The following is a 19623-nucleotide window of genomic DNA, read 5'->3' as shown; positions in this document are numbered from 1 at the left end:
AAGTCATACTTTTATACGTCGTAACAATTTATCATGTTTAAGGTAATCGAATGCGCACATGATGCTTATTGCAAACTTGGAATAAGGATAAAGGCTTTTGTTTTGGTAGTGCCAAAGTTTGTCCGGTCACGTTCCGCCCTACGCGGATCAGCTGATATCAGCGTAAACACAACAGATGTGTCGGTGTGTGCAGCCGGGAGCGCGGCAGCTGTTTTAGTTCACCGCAGGTTAATGACAGCCGACGGGAGGATGTTTGTGGTCATGTGCGAGTGAGCAGAGGAGCAGAGGACGTTATTCAGGGGACTCCAGACGGTCCAGTGCATGCGGCCGGACACTGGGGGTCGCGTGGGAACAATTTCCGTCGGAACACCCTGAAATTGGTTTGACAGGAGCGTCCGAACACTGGAGGAGTGAGTCTGACTGCTCTTGTAATTTCTCCTATCTTATATGTTTCCCTCTCCATCTGTCTCTCTTAAAGGCGCATTCCAGTGAGTCGCAGCTTCGGGTGAATCTTGACTATTGGCATGTTTCTATATTATTAAGAAAGCACTAACAACAACTTGCACTGGAAATACGACATCTCTGCACATGCGTTTTTATTTACACGCAGGACTGTTGTTATTTCACTGGAGATTGTGGAAATGCTGCAGCTTTTGTATCTCTGTTTCTGCTTGTTTTGCTTCTGGAAGAGTCGTTCCCTTTTTTAAAGAACACAGAATATATTTTTTAAAGTGTGAAGAGATGTTTAATAAGGAACCATTCATGCTCTAAGATGTGTCAAGGCAGATACTAGATTAAACACACTAAGACTGCCAAAGTATTCTCATTATACTGTTATACACTGTGGGTTTACTGTGTTATTAAGATGTGTAAAAGTATAAAGAACAGCCCCTATCCATTAGTGTAGGTTTTGGTTTTAGGTTTTCATGTCAGCACTCTGGTTTGTCCTCTTTGCTGTGCACCCTTCTTCATATTCACTGGAGCTTATTGTCATAGTGTTGGCCACCACTTTCTCCCTCCTGGTGCATTCTCAGTCGGTTACAGTCATGTTCTGTCATGTGGATGTAGTCTGTACAGAGGGGAAAGGACTTCCTGAAAAGCTGGTCTGATGACTGAAAACTAATTGTCACATTCCATCAGTCCCACTGTGTCATCTTTCAGGTGACTTTCTGTGGCAGTTGTCTGTCATGTCTCAAACAATTTCTGAGTGACTTTGTTCTCCTGACTAAATGCAGCAAAGGAGAATTGATCAAACTGACACCTTGAGAGAATGTAGTTGTAATGAACAACAGCTTGGTGTCACCTGTAAACACAGTGTAGGCTGGACATGTCTCATAAAATTGCTTAGATAATTATGGACAATGTGCGATTCATTTTATAGTAAATATCCAATATTTCTACAGCCAGAAAACAGTCTAATGTCCAGTTATGACTTATTAAGATACACAGTATTTTTAATATATAATGTGTTAGTTTTCTCTTTTTTTATGTAAACATATTTGAGTTCCCACCATGTTGCAAGTCATAACTGTTTCTCTGGGGGGGGGGGGGGGGATTACCCATTTTGGTTTGAACAATTAATATTGATTTTTAACAAGCTAATGAACAGACACACAAACAACCGCAACTTAAAAAAAACAACATATCTTTGCAGTATATTCTGAAAACCAATATGAATATCTATTAAAAAAAGGGAATAAAGTCTGTCAATCCTGCTCCAAATCATTCCCCCATTGTTGTCTGCCATCCTGCAGAGAGTGAGGAGTGCTCCTCACATACTGTCACCCAGAGAGGACCTTTATGATCGAGGCTGTGAGTGCATATGGTCCGTTATATTGTTAACTGGATTGATATTTATAAAAATGAGATTTTAGTGAATCAAATAATTGAGTGGCGTGAATGATCTAAATTAACCATCTACAAATAAATTAGAGGATGAAATTAATTTCCTTTGAGCTCCACACTCTAAAGGTCAATTCAGACGGTGGGGGTGGGGGGGGGGTTATATGTGTCCTTGGGTAAGTGGACGTGTCTGGCAGGTGTTTGAAGCGTCTCTTAACTTGTGACCAAATTCATGCCCTAGTGATAGACAACTAGATTAAGGAGGGGGGGGGGGGGGGGGGGGGGGGCACAGAGGAACATAACAAGTCAGCTACAAGCATTTTTCATTTGTACAGGAGCTGAAAGTCTACCTGGCTCCTCTCTCCCACTCCAGTATAACAACACTTTTAAATTGCCTGATACTGAGAGAGACTAAGAGATAAAGTAATTGTAATACATAAAAGTCCTGCTTTTAGGCCTTCAAAGGCCTCTTTAAAAATAAATGATAATACGCTATTCGGCATGGAGTTAAAGAAAGCTTTTTCGATCCAAATTGAGATGTTTTATGAGATAAAAGAATTTTGGTATGTTACATATTTTTGACTCTACTGTTTCCTAAGTTATGTACTATAACTCGGTAATATACACTACATAGTTTTTAATCTTATATCTGACTATTGGTGTTCTGTAGCTTTTCAGTTTTTTATGTGATTTTACAACAAAATATGTTGGATTGCAATTCCTTCTAATCTGTCATCTATTTGTAATAAAAGTAATCTATTTAGCTAGTTTGCTGTTGATGATATCTCGCTTTCTTTTGCAGATGTTGATGGAGGAGCTGGAGCCAGAAGAGCGGTTCCTACAATATGCCAGAAATGGAGATCTGTTTGGGATCCAGCGGCTTCTCCTGTCTAAGATAAAGGAAGAGACGCAGATCAACATAAACTGCAAAGGTAGAAGAGGATCCTCTCCAGTGTTCACAACACAAATTTCCCCAGAATGTTGCGTTAGGTGGGAACAATATTAGTCACTGTTTGCAAATCGTCAGGTAAGAAAAAGTCCAACCTGGGGTGGACGCCTCTCCACTTGGCCTGTTACTTTGGACACAAAGATGTAGTGGCGGAATTACTGAAGGTGCGGCTCTTATTTGAAGGATTCTCTTCAGTTTTTGAATAGCTGTCTCATGTTTACGTGTGCTGTAACGCCCCGCAGGCCGGGGCAGATGCTAACCTACCCAATAACATCGGAGACACGGCGCTGCACAAAGCTGCCTTCACTGGGAGAAAGGTACGTTCACGCTCTTCCAGATTTTCTGCTCGTGCCTACTTTGTTTTCGTGTCTTTTTCGTGACATTCATCCATTGAATCAATCATTCAACCACGTATTGATCAGGAGGTTGTCATGCTGCTGCTGCGCTATGATGCATGTGCCACGATCATCAACGGGACCGCACAGATTCCCAAGGACGTCACTCAGAATCCAGAGATCAGAACCATGCTGGAAGGTGAGCGCTACATGTCAAGACGTTCATTCATCGGCCTGCTTGGTTTACTTAGTCATATCCGTGTGTCTTCGCTCACACTCACCTGGTGTATTGAACCGAAAATCTGTGCTTTTATTGTTCGGATGAACACCAGCGGCAGAGAGAACAGAAGAAAGGAAACAAGAGGAGGAACTTCTGGAGGCTGCGCGGGAAGGAGACCTTTCAACCCTGAGCCAGCTGGTTAGTGTTCCGGAACACAAAGTATTTAACAATTAGGTGAAAATAAGAGATTTCACCAGCAGCAAGGAAAACCCTCCTTTAAGAAGGAAACCCCAGGCTTTGCTGAGTCTTTTGGCATCAATCCAGATTGATTAGCCTTGTTAGCAGTGTGACTAGAGCTAAAGGGGGACAGTTAAAGGATTCTGGGAGCAGTCGGCTTCATCAGCTTCTCTCCTCTGTGTTTGTTGCAGCTCAGTGGGAAAAAGCCTCCAGACATCAATTGCACAGATCTTCTGGGTAACACTCCCCTGCACTCAGCGGCGTATCGCAGACAAAGGCAGTGCGCTCTGAAGCTGCTGAGGAGTGGCGCCAACCCCAACATCAAGAACAAAAACGGTACGACCGGCCAAGCACTCGGTTATTTGAAGGCTGCGTATGTTTCGACACTCAGTTTCGTACTCTGCAGTGTTATCAATAATGTTAACAGCCAGTGAGGTCCGTTTCACAATATTCTCTCAACGTTTTTGCCCATGTCACTCAGATTGTTATCAGAAGACATTTAATAAAAAAATAAACAAAACAGAACCACACCCGTGAAGCTCACAGTGGTTCTAGATTTTGTATTTTACTGAGAACACTTGAAGATTGTGACATCATGACTCATGCTGTCCTGTTTAAGACCAGATATGACCCATCTGGAGTGGCAGGCTGCAGAGTTTGAAGTTGTTTTTAACTCCGGTCAAGAAAAATAAGTATCCCAGATCGTCTCTGCAGCTGTTTCTGTAATTGTTTCTCAAAAGTGCAACACGGTTACAGTTTGAATGTCGTCATTTTCATTCTGGTTTATTTTTTGCCACGTTTCTGTATCTCGCAGGTCAGACCGTGTTTGACTTGGCTACCGACGCAGCGATGAAGCAGGTCCTCGAAGGTGACGGTCCTCGAGTGAGTGTTCAACTCTGGGTCCTACAGTGGCTTAGATCTGTCCTGTTGTTACCTTATATTCTTTAACTCTGTATCAATTTTAGGGTACGACACGCCATGTCAGGAAGTATGAAGGCCTCCTCTTAAAGGTGATTCTCACCACCGGCGGCGTCTCAGACACAGAGCGATGGTCACATTGTGATAAATGTGTCCAGTCTCCCACTGACAGATTTAATCACAATGAAATGTGGAATGTTGATTAACCGACATCCAACACACATGAATAAGCAGCATCGAGTATATTAACTATTAGAATATAGAGCTGCAATATCGCAAAAAAATATACAGACCAGGCTTAAATGCAGTCGTGGGACAAAAAAAATGAGACAATATTCAGATGAAAAGTGTTAATACAGTAATCATTCTTGATTCTTCTCTGTGGCCTCATCAGAGCTCCAGATTTTTTGGCTGGCATTCATTCTGGGTTGTCCTCCAAGACGGCGTTCTGTCCTGGTACCCAAAACAGTAGGTGCTATCTCGCCTTGAATCAGATAATAAAACTGCTGTCAGCAGAGTAGGTGAATGAAAGCGCGGCACATTTCTCTCTTGAAAGATGCTGAATATGAGAAAATATATAAGCAGTAGGTCTGAATCTATTACCGGTATACATTTTATTGAGAAAGATTGCAAGAGAAAGCTCTTCTGGGAAATCTAACCCGAGCCTCCCTGTGTGTCTCTCACTAACGTGAAGGTCGGATGCAGCTGCCAATGTGAGAAGACAAGGCTGTAAATCCCTCACACACGCTCAGTGTTTGGTAATTTGCTTCATTTAATCACTGTTGACTCCAGTATCCACGCTTGTTGTGGGAGGGATCGTATTTTATGGACTCTCCTTTGCAGGCTCGTGCTAAAGACAGCTGCCTTTTCACGCTCACCTGCTTCGACGGCAGCGTGCATCACTTCAAAGTACCACCCAAAAATGACCCAGAGGCAACAAGACATGTATGTTCCAGTTTGATCTGCACAAGACACGATGAGATTTTATTGTCTAACCAAATAATATTACCCTTTATTCCACAGAGAGTCAGTTATTACACACGCCCAAGATAATCCAAGCACTTGATTATAAAGCTCTGTCTGTTAAATCCTGCTCACCAGGATCTTACATTAGTCACAGGAACTTTCAGCCTTTCCTGACATCGGGGTCGGCCACCAGGGGACGTTTTCTAAATAGCACCTCTATTTCCACTCAGCCATTTGGTTTCTATCTATACGTTAAGCTTTTACCTGTATTTACATTTACACACAAGAATATCAATATAACTCTGCTCTGCCTTCTATATATTTTGGCTTTCTTAGCTATTGGATACCAAAAAGACCTGCTAATATACAGGTGGGCGGAGCTAAATGCTGAATGAGACACTTAAACTGCAAGCAGCAGAACACCTCTTTTTCTTTCCAAAGAAGCTTGATTGCACACGATTGAGCACTGACCCCTTCTGGGTCACCTTCTCAAACCAGATTAATGCGTGACATAATGGAAGTGAGCCTGATATTTTCCAGGTAAAATCATCCAAATCATCAATGTGTTCCAGGGGTGGATGGAGGCCCTGGAAGCCCACTCAGCCTACAGCACACACTACTGCTCCCAGGAGCCAGGCAGCGAGGAGGAGGAGGAGGAAGAGAACGTGGTTTCCCTTGCACACCTGAAAGCTTCACTACAGGTGGCTGTAGTCTTGGAAGCCAGCCGGGATATGTGCGAGATCTGGCAGCGGTTCCATTTTTACTCACCTGCCGTCTCTCCTGTCCAACCCTAGACGGCAGATGCCAGCCAGAGGAAGCTGGAAGAGGAGGTTACAGCTTTCCTGTCCATCCTGAAAAGTGACGGACTGGCAGAAAGTAAAGTATTTCAGATATTATGATGCACTGTGTGGTATCAAACACGTGCCTTTGCTCCTTTTTTATATTATTAAAATGAATTTGGCTTAAGTGAGACGTAAAACTCCAGCAGTGTTTGTAATCTACGCTGCCTCGTTAAGAAGCTTGTGTGACCTTTTCTTGGGCGTTATTAATTTTTTGCAGGAGCGCCTTCACTGATGTGTGTCTCCCTTCAGGGTTGCCGCCTGATGTGCTGCAGAAAATCCAAGCAATCTACAAGTTATCCAGTGAGACCAGCTCCACCCTCGGTGTCTGTCTGAGCCTTTTGTCCAGACAGGAAGGGGTAAGACTCTAGATCCTCTTTCGCTCGTTTGCGTGCGTGTTTATTTAACGTGATATGATATGTGTGTATACCACATCATCTTCTCTCCTCGATGATGCATAAGGGCACCTCCAGTCCAAGTATCCTCCAGGCATTTCTGCAGAGCAAATGCAGGAGAGAAATCTGTGAGAAACTGTGTTCCAAATGAGACAAAGAAACTTCACCAAAAGCTGGCAGCAGAGCCCCCCCCCCCCCCTTCAAAAAAAGCAGTGATTACAAGCTGTCTGATGAGTCATTGGTTTATAATTACAATGGAGGGATGAAAGAGGTTGATATTATTACTCCTCCAGTGATCAGAACAGATGACACTACATAATTGTAATGTTGATAGCGCTTGAACAAACCACAAAGCTATTCAACATCCCTGTTTTACAGTCCGGACAGCTCCTCCTCCCTAATGTCCCGAGTGTCACATCGATCCAAGTAGTGTTATCAATGAGCTTAAAGGCTTTAAGTTGTTAGGAATTCAAGGATTCCAAGCTGGTAATTAGGCCTATGTAGTGGCATTACGCTCAATACTGTATAACATTTGAGCAAAGCACAGGAATTTATCACGTATCCCCTGCCACATGCATCTCATACAACTACAGAGACAATGAGTTAACACGAGCAGCAATAGTAACAGCAAATTAGTAACAAATGAGCAGAAAGGACAGTAATAATAAGCCTTCAAGCTCACCCACACGCATTTAATTTTTTTAATGGCTGTCCCAAGCCTGGATCACTCGGCTGTGAACTTTTTAACATGGCTGTCTGCCACTTTAGTCTGCCGCTTACGTCGTAGCACATAAAACGCAGACATCAGGATGTCTTGTTAAAGCCAGCCCAGCTCGGCCACTCTGTTTTTGTTGATATTTACACCACCTTTGTGGGGGTCTACACTCCATGAAAACATGTTTTCCTATCATCATCCCTCACGACTCGCCTGAGAGCCTGATTTGACTGACAGAGGCCATTATTTGTCACCTGAGCCTCCCCTCTGCATCAGCTGGAGTCGTGTTCTCCAGCAGGCCATTTGAGAAGGTGGCGCCTGTCCTCTGCTCTCCTCCATTACAGTGAGACAGCCTTCTCAGCTACGGTGTTGCTTTGGAATGGCTGAAGGCATTGCCAGAATACAGATATGTGTGTGTGTGTGTGTGTGCGTGTGTTTGTGTGTGTGTGTGTGTGTGTGGGCTCGCTGCTGCTGCCAGCGGGTGTGAAACTTCCAGGTGTTTTGATCCCAGTGCAGTGAATGAGCATCAATGCTAGCTTTTAGCGTTTCTTTACTTCTCACACAATAAAATTGAAAGGTGGGGTGTGTGTGTGCATGCGTGTGTTGAGCTCAGGTGCACAGTGTGAAATTGGAGCATGAGGTGGAGAAGAATAAGATCCTCTCCACGGCGCTGCAGACTTTGGCCACAGAGCACCACGAGCTTGAGCAGTCTGTCAAGGGATCTTCGCATTGGATCGCTCTCAGTGAGGATGAGTTCCACGATGCTGTATCTGGTGAGTGGGTGAGCGATTCGAATCACTAAGGAAATAAAGGTAAATTCATGATGGGCCCTCATGCACACTGCTCTCATGCACCTGTAGGAGACTGGAATTTTACCAGCTGGAGAATGTCTGTGGTATGTTTTACCGCTCTAAAATGCATGAAAAAGGTTGAGTTTTGGTGTGGAAACACTGCATGATTAAAGGATTGGAAAACGTAAAGAAAATTTACTTTACTATTTACAATTTATTGCAAATTTTCCTGTTTCAAAGTATAGTAATCTGTCTCATTTATTTTGAATTTATAATACCGGTAATAGGCAGTCTTGAATTAGTTATTTGAGAGTTTAAAACGTGAAATGATCAAGTTTTAAATAGCTCATTTCCCAACATGAACAGAAGGTTGACTGGAGAGTCTAATGTGTGCGCGTACATGTGTGTGTGTGTGTGCTGTGATGAACTGGTGACCTGCTGTCCAGAGTGTTTCCCTGCTGGGAGGCAGTTTTATTCAGCTGAAGTGATTATTATCCAAGTCACAGAACAGAATACATATTTATGACAAAGAAAATTTTAAACAAGAATTTTCTTGGTGATCAAAATTTTCTTTGTCATAAATATGTATTCATATTTATGACAAAGAAAATTTTAAACAAGAATTTTCTTTGTCATAAATATGTATTCTGTTCTGTGACATCCTGTCAACCTTCTTTAACATTGTTACATGTTTTGTGTCGTGTTCAATTATGGCAATTTCTTGTTTTTCTTTTAACCCTGCATGTTTCCCTGGTCCTTTTGTGTCCCCCGCCTACAGAGTCGGACTCGGATCATTCCCTGAGTGGTTTTGAGACGGTGGCCAGCCACTCCTTTGACAGCGACGAGGACGAAGGCTCCGTCACGTTAAGCATACCGTACCACAGCGCTGGCAGCATGTTTCAGGAGGATCACCATGGAGACGGTGATGAGGATCAATCCGATGGGACCAAAAAGCATAGGTCAGGCACACAGCAGCCCTCGGCCTTCATAAATGTAGCGCCGAGCCTCTTTGGTTTTCATTCACCTCTGATCAAACCATGAACGACCGTAACAAAGGCGCTGCCTCCACATTCACAACATTCTTTTGGAGCATTTTCTTCCTCTATGCGTGATTAATAACTCTTAAATTCCCCCCAGGGTATGTGTGAATGATGTGCTCCCTGAAATTACTTGCTGAATGGATGGATGGACGAATGAATGATTGGATGGATGGATGAATGGATGGATGCTGTGGCTGTTTTCCTTCTTTATATTGTCGTTTTTGTTGGTCCTCTTGGTGGAGTGAATAATTTAGGCTCAGACTGGTTTGAGAAAAGAAAGGGTTGTCTTGAAAGAATGGAAGTGAAAGAATAGAGGTGGAGCTTGTGAATATTGATAAGGTCACAGTGCAATGTGATAAGCAGTGATGCTGTTGCATCTCCATCTAAAGTGCAGTGGGGAGTATTTCTTTATATTACTCTGATTACATGAGCTAATCTCCCTTTGTCATGTCAAACATATTGTTTTATTATAGATACACTCAAATCTCTAACCTTTAAAAGTTCTGTTTAGTCTTCATTTTGATTAGGAGCTCTGTTTGGGTTTGTGACACTATAGATTACAAAGTTTTTGTTTTTTTTAAATGATTTTTTGTATTAATTTTTGATTTGTTTGAAATGAGGGGCGGATACCTGCAGCTGCATACAGCTCACAGTCTTTGACAATGCCATCGCAGCCCCTTTGACATGTTATTTAATGTGCTTTTGATTCTTCTTCTCTTTGTTTAGAACCAGCCTACCTGCACCAATGTTCTCCAGGAATGACTTTAGTATTTGGAGTATCCTGAGGAATTGCATTGGAATGGTGAGAATGTTTTCTGTCATTTAGTGGAGAATGTACTGAGTGTGCTTACTGGTGCTTTCCCAAATCCCCCAGAGACTGCCATCAGTAAATACAGAGTTTATATATAATGATATATAACAAGTCTCGACAGAGTCCCAGCAGGGATAGAGAGAGCCACCACCTTCCACCACCCTCCGCTGATGCATTTCCACACAGCATGTCTTATTGGTATAAGAACAAATGTCACTTCAGGGGACAAATGGCAGAGGTTTTGGCACATTTAGCTACATTATTGATATCATGGCTCATGTGGAGGTCCGGCATGAGTCATTGCATATGTAATTGGATCTATTTAGTGCACTTCTGAACACAGTAGCAGCATCATTGACTTTGCTCTAACCCACCAGTTAAAATCAGCCATCTGTGAAAGAACCCAGAGTTCTGTGGCAGCCCTGGATGCATTAGCAAAGCTTTTCCTCTTGAATAGGCTCCATCTTTGCATTTGATTACAACAGGCCAGGTGAACTGCGGAAGGAACCTTCAAATTCCAGGTGTTTTAACGGCTATCACTGTTGTGTTCCACACAAATGTGACTGGCTGCTACTACAGGAATACCTGTGGGAGTTCCTGTGTGTTCAGTGATAATTCCCAGAAGTATAAAGTCTGGCTGTGCTGATGGAGGCAGAGCACGAGCCATATCTAAAAATGTGGACGTGAGATGGTTTCACATGCGTGACCTTCACGTCGTGTGTCTTTTCAGGAGCTCTCCAAGATCACGATGCCTGTGATCTTCAATGAGCCGCTCAGCTTCTTGCAGCGCCTGGCGGAGTACATGGAGCACACGTTCCTCGTGCATCAAGCCAACGCCTGCTCAGACTCTGTCGAGAGGATGAAGGTAGAGAAACAGCCAGCTAATGACGGCGAGACCCTCCAAAAAAAACCCCGCAGCATCACATGTGAGTCGTGTGTTATGTTTCTGTTGGCAGTGCGTGGCTGCCTTTGCAGTGTCGGCTGTGGCCTCCCAGTGGGAGCGTACAGGTAAACCCTTCAACCCACTACTGGGAGAAACCTACGAACTGGTCAGGTGAGTGGCTTTGCACATTGATAACCCGCTTATTACCTTAGTAAAGCGCGACCTTATATGCGGGAACACGTCGATTCATGCTTGTTTCAGAGAAGATCTGGGCTTCAGGCTCATATCAGAGCAGGTGAGCCATCATCCTCCAGTCAGCGCGTTCCACGCTGAGGGTTTGAAGAAGGACTTTGTGTTTCACGGGTCCATCTACCCCAAACTCAAGTTCTGGGGGAAGAGTGTGGAAGCAGAGCCAAAAGGCATCATCACACTGGAGCTTCCCAAGTAAGAGAAAGAACCCGACTGCGTTCCTCTAGAAAATAACCGTCGTTATGGATGGTTGGCTTGTTCCGCAGGTACAATGAAGTCTACACGTGGACAAACCCCACATGTTGCGTTCACAACATTATCGTGGGTCAGCTGTGGATCGAGCAGTACGGGAACATGGAAGTGATCAACCACAGGTGAAAGAACGCGCGAACACAGCAGAATTTACTCGCTGGCCCTACTGAAAATACCTGAGGGTCACACACAGTTCCTGCAGAAATTTTGCTGATAAGAAGATGTTACTCGACGATGCTGTTCTCTGGTTTTCTCCTTAGGACTGGCGAGAGGTGCTTCCTGAATTTCAAACCTTGTGGTCTTTTTGGCAGAGAGCTGCACAAGGTTGAAGGTTATATCCTGGATAAAAGGTAGCTCACACCCCAAGAATGTTTATCTATGTAACACGGCCTTTTGAAAACCCCCAAGCATGAAGTTACGCAACAACCTCTGATCAGCAGGCGAAGTTTGTGCCTCGTTTGGAGAAGTTTTAATTGGGTTTTAATGAGTGTGGGCTCCCCATCAGGGTCGCTTAGCATCTTCAGAAAGCTCTTTGTTAAAAAAAAAAAACACAAGCCCTGTGTGTGTGGGGTGCAGTAAAAAGAAGATGTGTGCTGTGTACGGGAAGTGGACGGAGTGTCTGTACGCCGTGGACGCCACCGCTTTTGAAGCTCATAAGAAAAACAACAAGAAGGTGACGGAGGAGAAAAAAGTCAGAGAGGTAAGACTGATTTCAGACTGCCAAAGGTCATTTTTCATTTTTCTCTTTGTAACGTGAGAATGATTTAAGTGGAGGTCTTCTATTTGTCTTTCTGCTGTGGAGGACCTGGAGGAGGGTTCCTCCCCGGTGCCAGACAGTGTTGAGCCAGTTCCTGGGAGTCAGCTGCTGTGGAGGATCACGCCCAGACCACCCAACTCTGCCCAGGTCTGAATGGTTCATGCGCTCTGTGTCCTCCATAGGAGAGGCTTCACGCGCACGTCTGATTGGTTTGACAGATGTACAGCTTCACCTGCTTTAGCATGCGGCTGAACGAGCTGCACCAGGAGATGGTGGGGACCATTCCTCAGACTGACTGCAGGCTAAGACCAGACATACGAGCCATGGAGAACGGCGACATTGGTAAGAGCCGGTGGTGATATCGCCACAGGACGTGATGCTGAGTCTCTACAACGTTTGCTGTCCTCATAGACCTCGCCAGTCAGGAGAAGAAGAGGCTCGAGGAAAAACAGAGAACTGCTCGTAAGAGTCTCTCCAAATCTGGTGAAGAGTGGAAAACGAGGTAAAAAATGTCCCGCCTACTTTACTGCACACCTTCATTTATAGATTATTGAGTGGAGACAGTGTGGAACACACCTTATTCCTCTATTTTGAATCTAACTTTACTTAAAGCTCCACCCACCATTTAGTCAGCTTGGAGATACAATATAAAGATCAAATATATGACATCATCAGACGTTTGTCATGTAGGAGACGTATTCTTCCGTCCTACATACGTAGCTCATATATATGACACCATGTTATAGGGTTGTGGTTGTGCATTATTTAATTAGCCTGATTAAAACGAGAGGCCATCAGTAAAAGTTTAGTATCCTGGCTAATTACACTTATATACATAACAAAGATTGACCTTTAACAAGTTCTCCTTTTTTAAGCTCTGACATTATGAGAAAGATTAGTTAATTATGCTAGAGTTATGCTGCTGGATTGGCTTTTTATTTGTTTCCAGCCTTGATTTTAAAATGGGCTATAATGCAGCTGACAGCGACATATTTACAGGATGGTTGCAGATGAGTATTTTTAATGTAACCAATCAGCATCTTCAAAATGTAGATCTACTTCTCAAATCTGTAGATTAGAATTTCACATTAAATTTGATGACTTGCATATTAAACCTGTATGTAGACTTTTCGCATTGCTTCTCTCCAGTTCTTTCCTCTTTGATCTTGTGTTTCTCTTGCATCCTCACTTTGATGTAAAGGAGTCCCGCCCTGGGTCCAAGGTCAGATCTGCTCCCTCCCTTTCTCTGTGTGAATGATGTGCTGTCCATGTTTTATGTGATAGGTTGTCCTTCATATTCACTTTCACATCTACGTTTCCGTTGCTTTAAATCTTTACACGATACCATTGTCTGAATCAGGAATGGTGGAATAACGATGTAACCGCAGACTTATTCCAGAGAGTTAATGGATTAGCTGAAGCTGACAGTGGCGTGCAAAGGTGTGGTCAAACGTTCGGTTGATGTAAACGGTTAAGCAGCCGGAAGATGAAATGACCGAGGTCTACCCAGAGATTTGCCACCATTGTTAGGCCATCAGACTGTGAGGGCTACAGCAAAACCTCTAGGACAGAAATTTGGTGTTCTCCAAACATCCTTCAGCTGGTTGTATCCAGAGAGTTCTGGCCAAACAGTGAACCACAATTCCACGGTCTAATCCACCTGGACAAGTGTTCCGTCATTTATCTTAAGCCTTTTAGAGATCATGTTCATCTTCCACCTTCTAACCCGTTCACAATAACAGACGTCAACCTGCATGTGGCACCTCAGCACAGTGTAGCTTTTGAGTAAATGTCCTGGCTAAAGTCATTTTAATCTCCAGGATGATCTTTAAAATGGTTTGACACTAAGTTAGAAAGGCTTCAGGTTCACAGGATTTTAGCTCAACCCCTAAGCAAGTTAAACCTCATGAAATTGGTATCTCACAGGTCATTTCCATAACTTTTGGACTGATTATGAATTTACAACTAATTAACAAAGAGAATCTTTTACATTTTGCTCTCAGACGTGGTCAACAGGTTAGATTCTCACAGTAATTATCTCCACTGTCCAGGTGGTTTCACCAGGAAAATAACCCCCACACCATCTCCCCAGACTGGATCTTTTCCGGAGGATACTGGGACAGGAATTACTCGCAGCTTCCCGACATTTACTGAAAGACCAGTCGACCATTTTAAAGCGACAGCAACTACAATTTTACGATTGTAAATCTGCATTAGATGGACAAGAGAAGTGTCTGCATTTGTACTGTATTCACACCATTTATAATAGGGAGTTGGTGATGGACAGAGGTCTGATCATTTAGTCTCGTCTTGTGTTATTTTTTAAACATTTATGAGTTCCATTCGGAGCAGAGTATTAAACAAGCAATCGATTCATTGAAGTCAACTGAATCATTCTGCCTTTTTAGGCTTTTTTACAGTACACTTTTGGCACTTGCAAAGGCCAAAGAGGACAAAGCAAAAAACTGCATTTCTTCTTCAGAGTCTGGATTTTGATTCTGAATATTAACGTTTATGTGCTTGTTTTGTTTGCTCTCTTTGGCTGCTTGTGTCAGCATTTCATAGTAAAACACAATAGTTTACAATTGTTTTCAGCTTTATTTAATTTATATCTACATTCAGTTATAAATTGAAAATTTGTCTTATTATTGTTATCAGACTGATCGCTAGATTTCTATTTCATGTTTTCACATGAAAAACCAAGTGAAACTACAGAATTTCAATGCCTTCAACCTTTATGTAATCATCAATTACAGTATTTTATTGAAAACTAAAATAAAACTTTTTTTGAAACCTGTGGTAAGCTTAGTAAATTATTGAGGGGGAGGGAAGAGAAGAAAAGAACTCACAGTCACAGTCTACACAACAAAAACTACAAAATATGTTGAGAATTGCATAGATAATCTCTAATCTAATGATTATTGACTGTTTGATATCAGGTTTGACCAAGCCAAACCACATTAATTATCAATTTTATTTACAGATAACTTAAATCACAGTTTTAGTCATTTCCGACTGCAGTGACCACATCCCGCCACATGAGGGCCCCCTTCCCTCCTATTTCCTCAATACTTGTCACAAACTTGCATCCATTGTGCATTTCGAGTACTTCCTGTAGGAGAGTCCTTCAAATCAGTCAGAGATACATTGATCAAGGATTGATAATTTCAGCTTTAACTTGGACCTTATGTGTGGATTCAGTGGCCATGCCCTCAGCCCAATGAGTTAGATGCAGCTGCAAAGTTGTAACTCACTCCCCAGTGGGTACTCTCATTTCTCTGTTTTAACAGCTTAACCAGAATTTACTACTGACCATGAGTCACCGCTCTATAAATCTCTTATCTGGACCCTCTGCCTGACCTCCTGACCTTTACAGCACTACCATGTTCAGCTTCAGAAGAGACACCTCCTTTGGAAGGTGCACGCTTTTATGGAATCACTTAAGAACCCTCCTCATTCTTCAGCCTGCCATTCATCGGCTTAATTGATGCACCCTTTTGTGCACTCTGGTCATTGCTTCCGTATGTTTTCATCTGCACTGTTGCTAGCTTAAATTGCACTTGTCTTAAGTCAGAGTTTGCTCTTCCATTGTCTCATCTCCTTAACCACTTTAACCGATCTTGGGGTCACAGGCAGGGTCTACCCCTGGATGAGTCGCCAGTTCATCACAGGGCCCTAAATGAGCATTTATGGGTTCAGTATCTTGCTTAAGGGCACCTGGTCAATGCTGAAGATGTTCAGGCACCTTTCCCCTACTATCAGAACACCTTCAATGTTTTGCCTGCATTGGACTGGAGCCAAGAACCTTCTGTTTCTCAGCCTAGTTCCCAACAGACTGAGCTACCACCACCACCCCAAAAGTCTGGTGCTAGGTGATAACTTCTCATGATAAACACAAAAACTATCTAATTTCTCCAAAGTAGTGACGGGATCCAAGAAATATTCAACCAAAACGTCGATTTGTTTAGCCATTTTTATTTTACCGCATTAGTCTTATGTCAGAAGCACTCGTGAAACTGATGTGGCTCAGTTTGTTTAACTGATGACAAAGTATTAACATCAAAGCTTGTACCAGCCCAAGACAGTTATGTTCTCCTGCAATATGTCAAAATACAGAATCAAAGCACCAAATTTTAGACTTTTGTTTAATGGAATGATTTTGTGTGCAAGGAATCATGCAAGTCTTCAGAGGCTGCAGGCCTGGAGCTTCTTGTCAGCCAGCTTCAGGGACACCCAGGTGTTGAGCATGGACGCCCTCAGTTTGCACCACACCTGGTGATCGGTCAGGCCGAAGACCTGCGCGGCAAACTGAGCGGCAGCTTCGGGGGAAAGGATTGTGGAACAGCCGAGGCCTGGCGGGGGGAGGAGGCACCGTCAGGATGGTGAACACGTGACCAATGTGTATAGTCAAAGTGTGACTATACAGGAAGTGCTGCACTCACCGCTCGGCATACGCAGAGAGGACCAGACATCCTGCGCGCCCCAGTCTGGAGTGAGAGGAGGGCAATTGATGACGGGATAGGCCGTGTTTCCAGACATCACCGGGCCCAGACCGTTACTTCTGCCGGCCACAGCCACAAAGACTGTGGGTATGCCATCACCTGAAGAGCAATAACAGACCAAAACATTAAATGAGCTCGTCCCTCATTGGCACAACAGAGCGCCTCTGCTTCCATCTACACACCTTCATATTCAGCTTTGATGCGAAGCGTCTCATCTGGGCCTTTGTGTGCCGAGGTGACTCTCAGGACGCAGGGAATCCCAAAGGAGCTGCAGGCCTTTCGGATTTTCTCACAGTGAGCCATGTCTGAAGTGGATCCCATTAATACGACAACCCTGCCGCTGGCCCGACTGTGCAGCAGCAGCTGAAATGCAACATTTACTCCTCAGTCAAAGAGTGAGCCCACACAAGGTTAAGCTACTGTATCACTCAAACAAAAAGTAGGAATTTATGAAACCAATGGTCCAAAAGCTGCATAGAAAATGTGGTTTTGATTACACAAAGATCAACATTCAAACTACAGGATCTTATTTGTGCATGTAAATATATGTACATTAATTTTTAGATGTAATTTTAAGACCGATTTTCAGAAATTGCATTTATGAATTCAAGAATTTTATTTAAGTATTGATCGATGAGGAAACTTTTCATGATGGCTTTACTTCTAATCAACTGTGTGTTTTACAAGTCAGACGACATTTAAGAAAAATGCTGCAAAACGCTTGTACTGTACCTCAACCCTTTCAGAGACCCACTCAAAGTTCCTTTTCACCATCTGCATCGCCTCAGGGGTCACTTCTTTCAGGTCTCTGTACACCTACAGACAACAGGAAACAAGACAAGTGAAGTCAGCATTAGATTGTGTTAAAGTTAAGAAGAAAAAAAAAAAAAGAGCAAGAAACAGACCTGCTTGTCTTTCTGCTGGCTTCGATCTCCAGATGGCCACAACCTCCATGAGTCATTGTCAATCACATCAGCAAGGACCACCTCCTGAGTCTTCACATTGACGCCAAACTCAATCTACAATAGGTAAATGATTTCACATTAGGAGCGGAGGCCATCGTGGTCAACCAGCCTCACCAGCAGGGGGCGGTGTTGTACCTTCATATCCACCAGTGTGCAGTTCTGAGTGGCCCAGGCCTTCTCCAGAATCTCAAAGATGGCCACAGTGCTGCGGTTCATGATGTCTACCTCGCACTGGCCAATAGTGAGTCCAGCCAGGGAAAACTTGGTCTCCAGCACCTGCTCCTCTGACCACTGTGGGTCGTTGTTGGCATCGTCCTATGTTTGAAAGCACCGAGTACGTAAAATGATCACCTTCTCTAAACCTGAGCCAAATCAGTGATCTTAATAGTAGTGGATTCTCACTTTAAAGAACATCTCCATCTTGAGGGGTGTGAAGCGGTAGCCTTCCTTGACTCCTGGGTTCCGCTTGAGGAACGACCCAGTGGCGACCCTCCGACAGACCCACTCAATTGGAATCATCTCGCACTGGGCCGCGATGAACGCTGTGTCGGAGTGTTGCTTCACAAAGGCAGTTTTGATGCCTGTCAGAGTCAGGACATTGCTATCAGTCCCCCACACAAGACCCCCAGAACACTGAACAGCACGTTTTTTGTAATTTACCAGATTAAGTTAAGACACACCATAACCTTTTTAGTGGCTCAGTTCTTTCAAGTGTCATAAAACCAGGACTAGGAGGGATGTAATTGGTAACGTTCTGCTCAATCACAAACATCAATGTAGTACAAATGTCACAAGACAGCTTGTGGAACTCACGTCGCACTCATGAGTGACACGTGGAATCCACTTACCAAACTGACTTGGGGGAAAATAGGGGAATCATTAGTAAATGTTGATCTTTTGTTTAACCCTCAATGCAGAGCGGCTGCAGCACATGCCCCAAACGTGCTACATTTCATTTGGATGGGCTGCCTTGAGTTGAGGTTAGAAAAAAAATAAATAAATAAAACTAATTGAAATGATGAATAAACACAGAAAAATAGTCAATAGTGAAGTCAACTCTTTCTGCAAGGCATTTGGGCAATCCACCAGCACAATTACTTGAATTAACCAATTTTCCTAAATAAACCAGAATAAATCTGCACAGGAGGCATACCTGAAAACTAGTAGAGTACCAGTTTCTCAACAGAAAATGTTGACAGAGTAAAGGTCATCGAGTTATTCAAGAAATCAATGGGTGTAGTTTCAGGATTGATGTGTATAAGTGGCATTGATTTTTTTTTATTTTATTTAATGAACGAATACTGATAAATCGCTGCCTTGTGATGCTCTTGTAACAGCAGAAGCTTCAGCACGCAGCAAAGGGGGCTTTATAAGATACAAGTGCTGAAGAATCGTGAATAATTTAATTATGATAAGTCCTCACCGGATTCCTGGAGGAGTTTGAAGACACAGCTCGTCGTTTTATTTGCAATCGCAGCCTTGCCTTCCATCTGATCTTTCCTTGCAGCATTTCCAGCTGTAATCTGGTCTTTCGACTGGACCAGAACCAATCCCGGCTGGTCCAGTAACTCAAATATCTGCTTTGTTTTGCCCTCATTCAGTTTCTTGCCGATCTTCAACTCTAAAATGGTGCAGGCATTCACGCAATAAGAAAAAAAAGAATAATGTAGATTGAATGCATGATGTTCAGTGATTGTTAAACTCTACCTGGTGTGGAGGCCATCTTGGTGTTCCTTACGAGTCTGCAGTGCTAGGAGGCAAAACAGAAGACCAAACAGTCAGTCAACTTCGAAAAGTTGGGAGACGAAATGCGAGGCTGCAAGCTGCTGGTGCAGAGAGGAGGAGAGGGGAAGTGGAATGTAACTTACGCGTTCTGTCAACCAATCAAATCGCTCAACCGATTCGGACAACCAACCATGGCAAAGCTTTTTAATCATGTGAAAGGGGACTGGCTGCT

General features: G+C 43.4%; 2 protein-coding genes across 4 annotated transcripts; one reads left to right on the top strand and one right to left on the bottom strand.

Annotated features, from left to right (window-relative positions):
* Positions 1-66: 66 nt before the first annotated feature.
* Positions 67-14998, top strand: LOC101075327 (oxysterol-binding protein-related protein 1-like). 3 transcript variants are annotated; one of them, XM_029828366.1, is made up of 30 exons: positions 67-410; positions 1755-1812; positions 2645-2774; positions 2870-2955; positions 3034-3108; positions 3214-3325; positions 3459-3544; positions 3775-3919; positions 4398-4465; positions 4549-4593; positions 4896-4969; positions 5196-5259; positions 5345-5446; positions 6040-6168; positions 6262-6343; positions 6559-6665; positions 8030-8189; positions 8986-9166; positions 9974-10049; positions 10789-10923; positions 11015-11112; positions 11203-11385; positions 11457-11564; positions 11703-11792; positions 12019-12142; positions 12245-12346; positions 12418-12541; positions 12611-12701; positions 13401-13421; positions 14251-14998. In XM_029828366.1, exons 2-30 carry the CDS (start codon positions 1801-1803, stop codon positions 14351-14353), a joined length of 2913 nt encoding a protein of 970 aa, XP_029684226.1. In that variant the 5' UTR covers positions 67-410; positions 1755-1800; the 3' UTR covers positions 14354-14998. The 3 variants fall into 3 exon arrangements, with proteins under 3 accessions (XP_029684226.1, XP_011612861.2, XP_029684227.1); XM_011614559.2 differs by lacking the exon at positions 1755-1812; XM_029828367.1 differs by lacking the exon at positions 13401-13421.
* Positions 14999-16154: 1156 nt separating this feature from the next.
* Positions 16155-19530, bottom strand: LOC101073764 (phosphoribosylaminoimidazole carboxylase, phosphoribosylaminoimidazole succinocarboxamide synthetase). The gene is made up of 9 exons (XM_003973850.3): positions 19374-19530; positions 19090-19287; positions 18069-18247; positions 17802-17981; positions 17607-17720; positions 17434-17517; positions 16884-17064; positions 16642-16800; positions 16155-16551 (listed from the first exon to the last, which is right to left on the bottom strand). The coding sequence occupies exons 1-9, from the start codon at positions 19387-19389 to the stop codon at positions 16385-16387; spliced, it is 1278 nt and encodes a 425-aa protein (XP_003973899.1). The 5' UTR covers positions 19390-19530; the 3' UTR covers positions 16155-16384.
* Positions 19531-19623: the final 93 nt, after the last annotated feature.

This window comes from Takifugu rubripes, chromosome 20, assembly GCF_901000725.2.
Source record: "Takifugu rubripes chromosome 20, fTakRub1.2, whole genome shotgun sequence".
In the NCBI taxonomy this organism is placed as follows: Eukaryota; Metazoa; Chordata; class Actinopteri; order Tetraodontiformes; family Tetraodontidae; genus Takifugu; species Takifugu rubripes.
This window is presented reverse-complemented; position numbering and strand designations above follow the sequence as displayed.

Excerpts from the sequence above, each read along its gene's own strand:
- LOC101075327 (XM_029828366.1), top strand. Across the intron at positions 4,466-4,548 it reads TCGAAGGTGACGGTCCTCGA|GGTACGACACGCCATGTCAG; the intron begins GTGAGTGTTCAA and ends TATCAATTTTAG. Across the intron at positions 12,143-12,244 it reads AGGAGAAAAAAGTCAGAGAG|GACCTGGAGGAGGGTTCCTC; the intron begins GTAAGACTGATT and ends TCTGCTGTGGAG.
- LOC101073764 (XM_003973850.3), bottom strand. Across the intron at positions 18,248-19,089 it reads CAAACTCCTCCAGGAATCCG|GCATCAAAACTGCCTTTGTG; the intron begins GTGAGGACTTAT and ends TGACTCTGACAG. Across the intron at positions 17,065-17,433 it reads GGGTCTCTGAAAGGGTTGAG|CTGCTGCTGCACAGTCGGGC; the intron begins GTACAGTACAAG and ends GTTGCATTTCAG.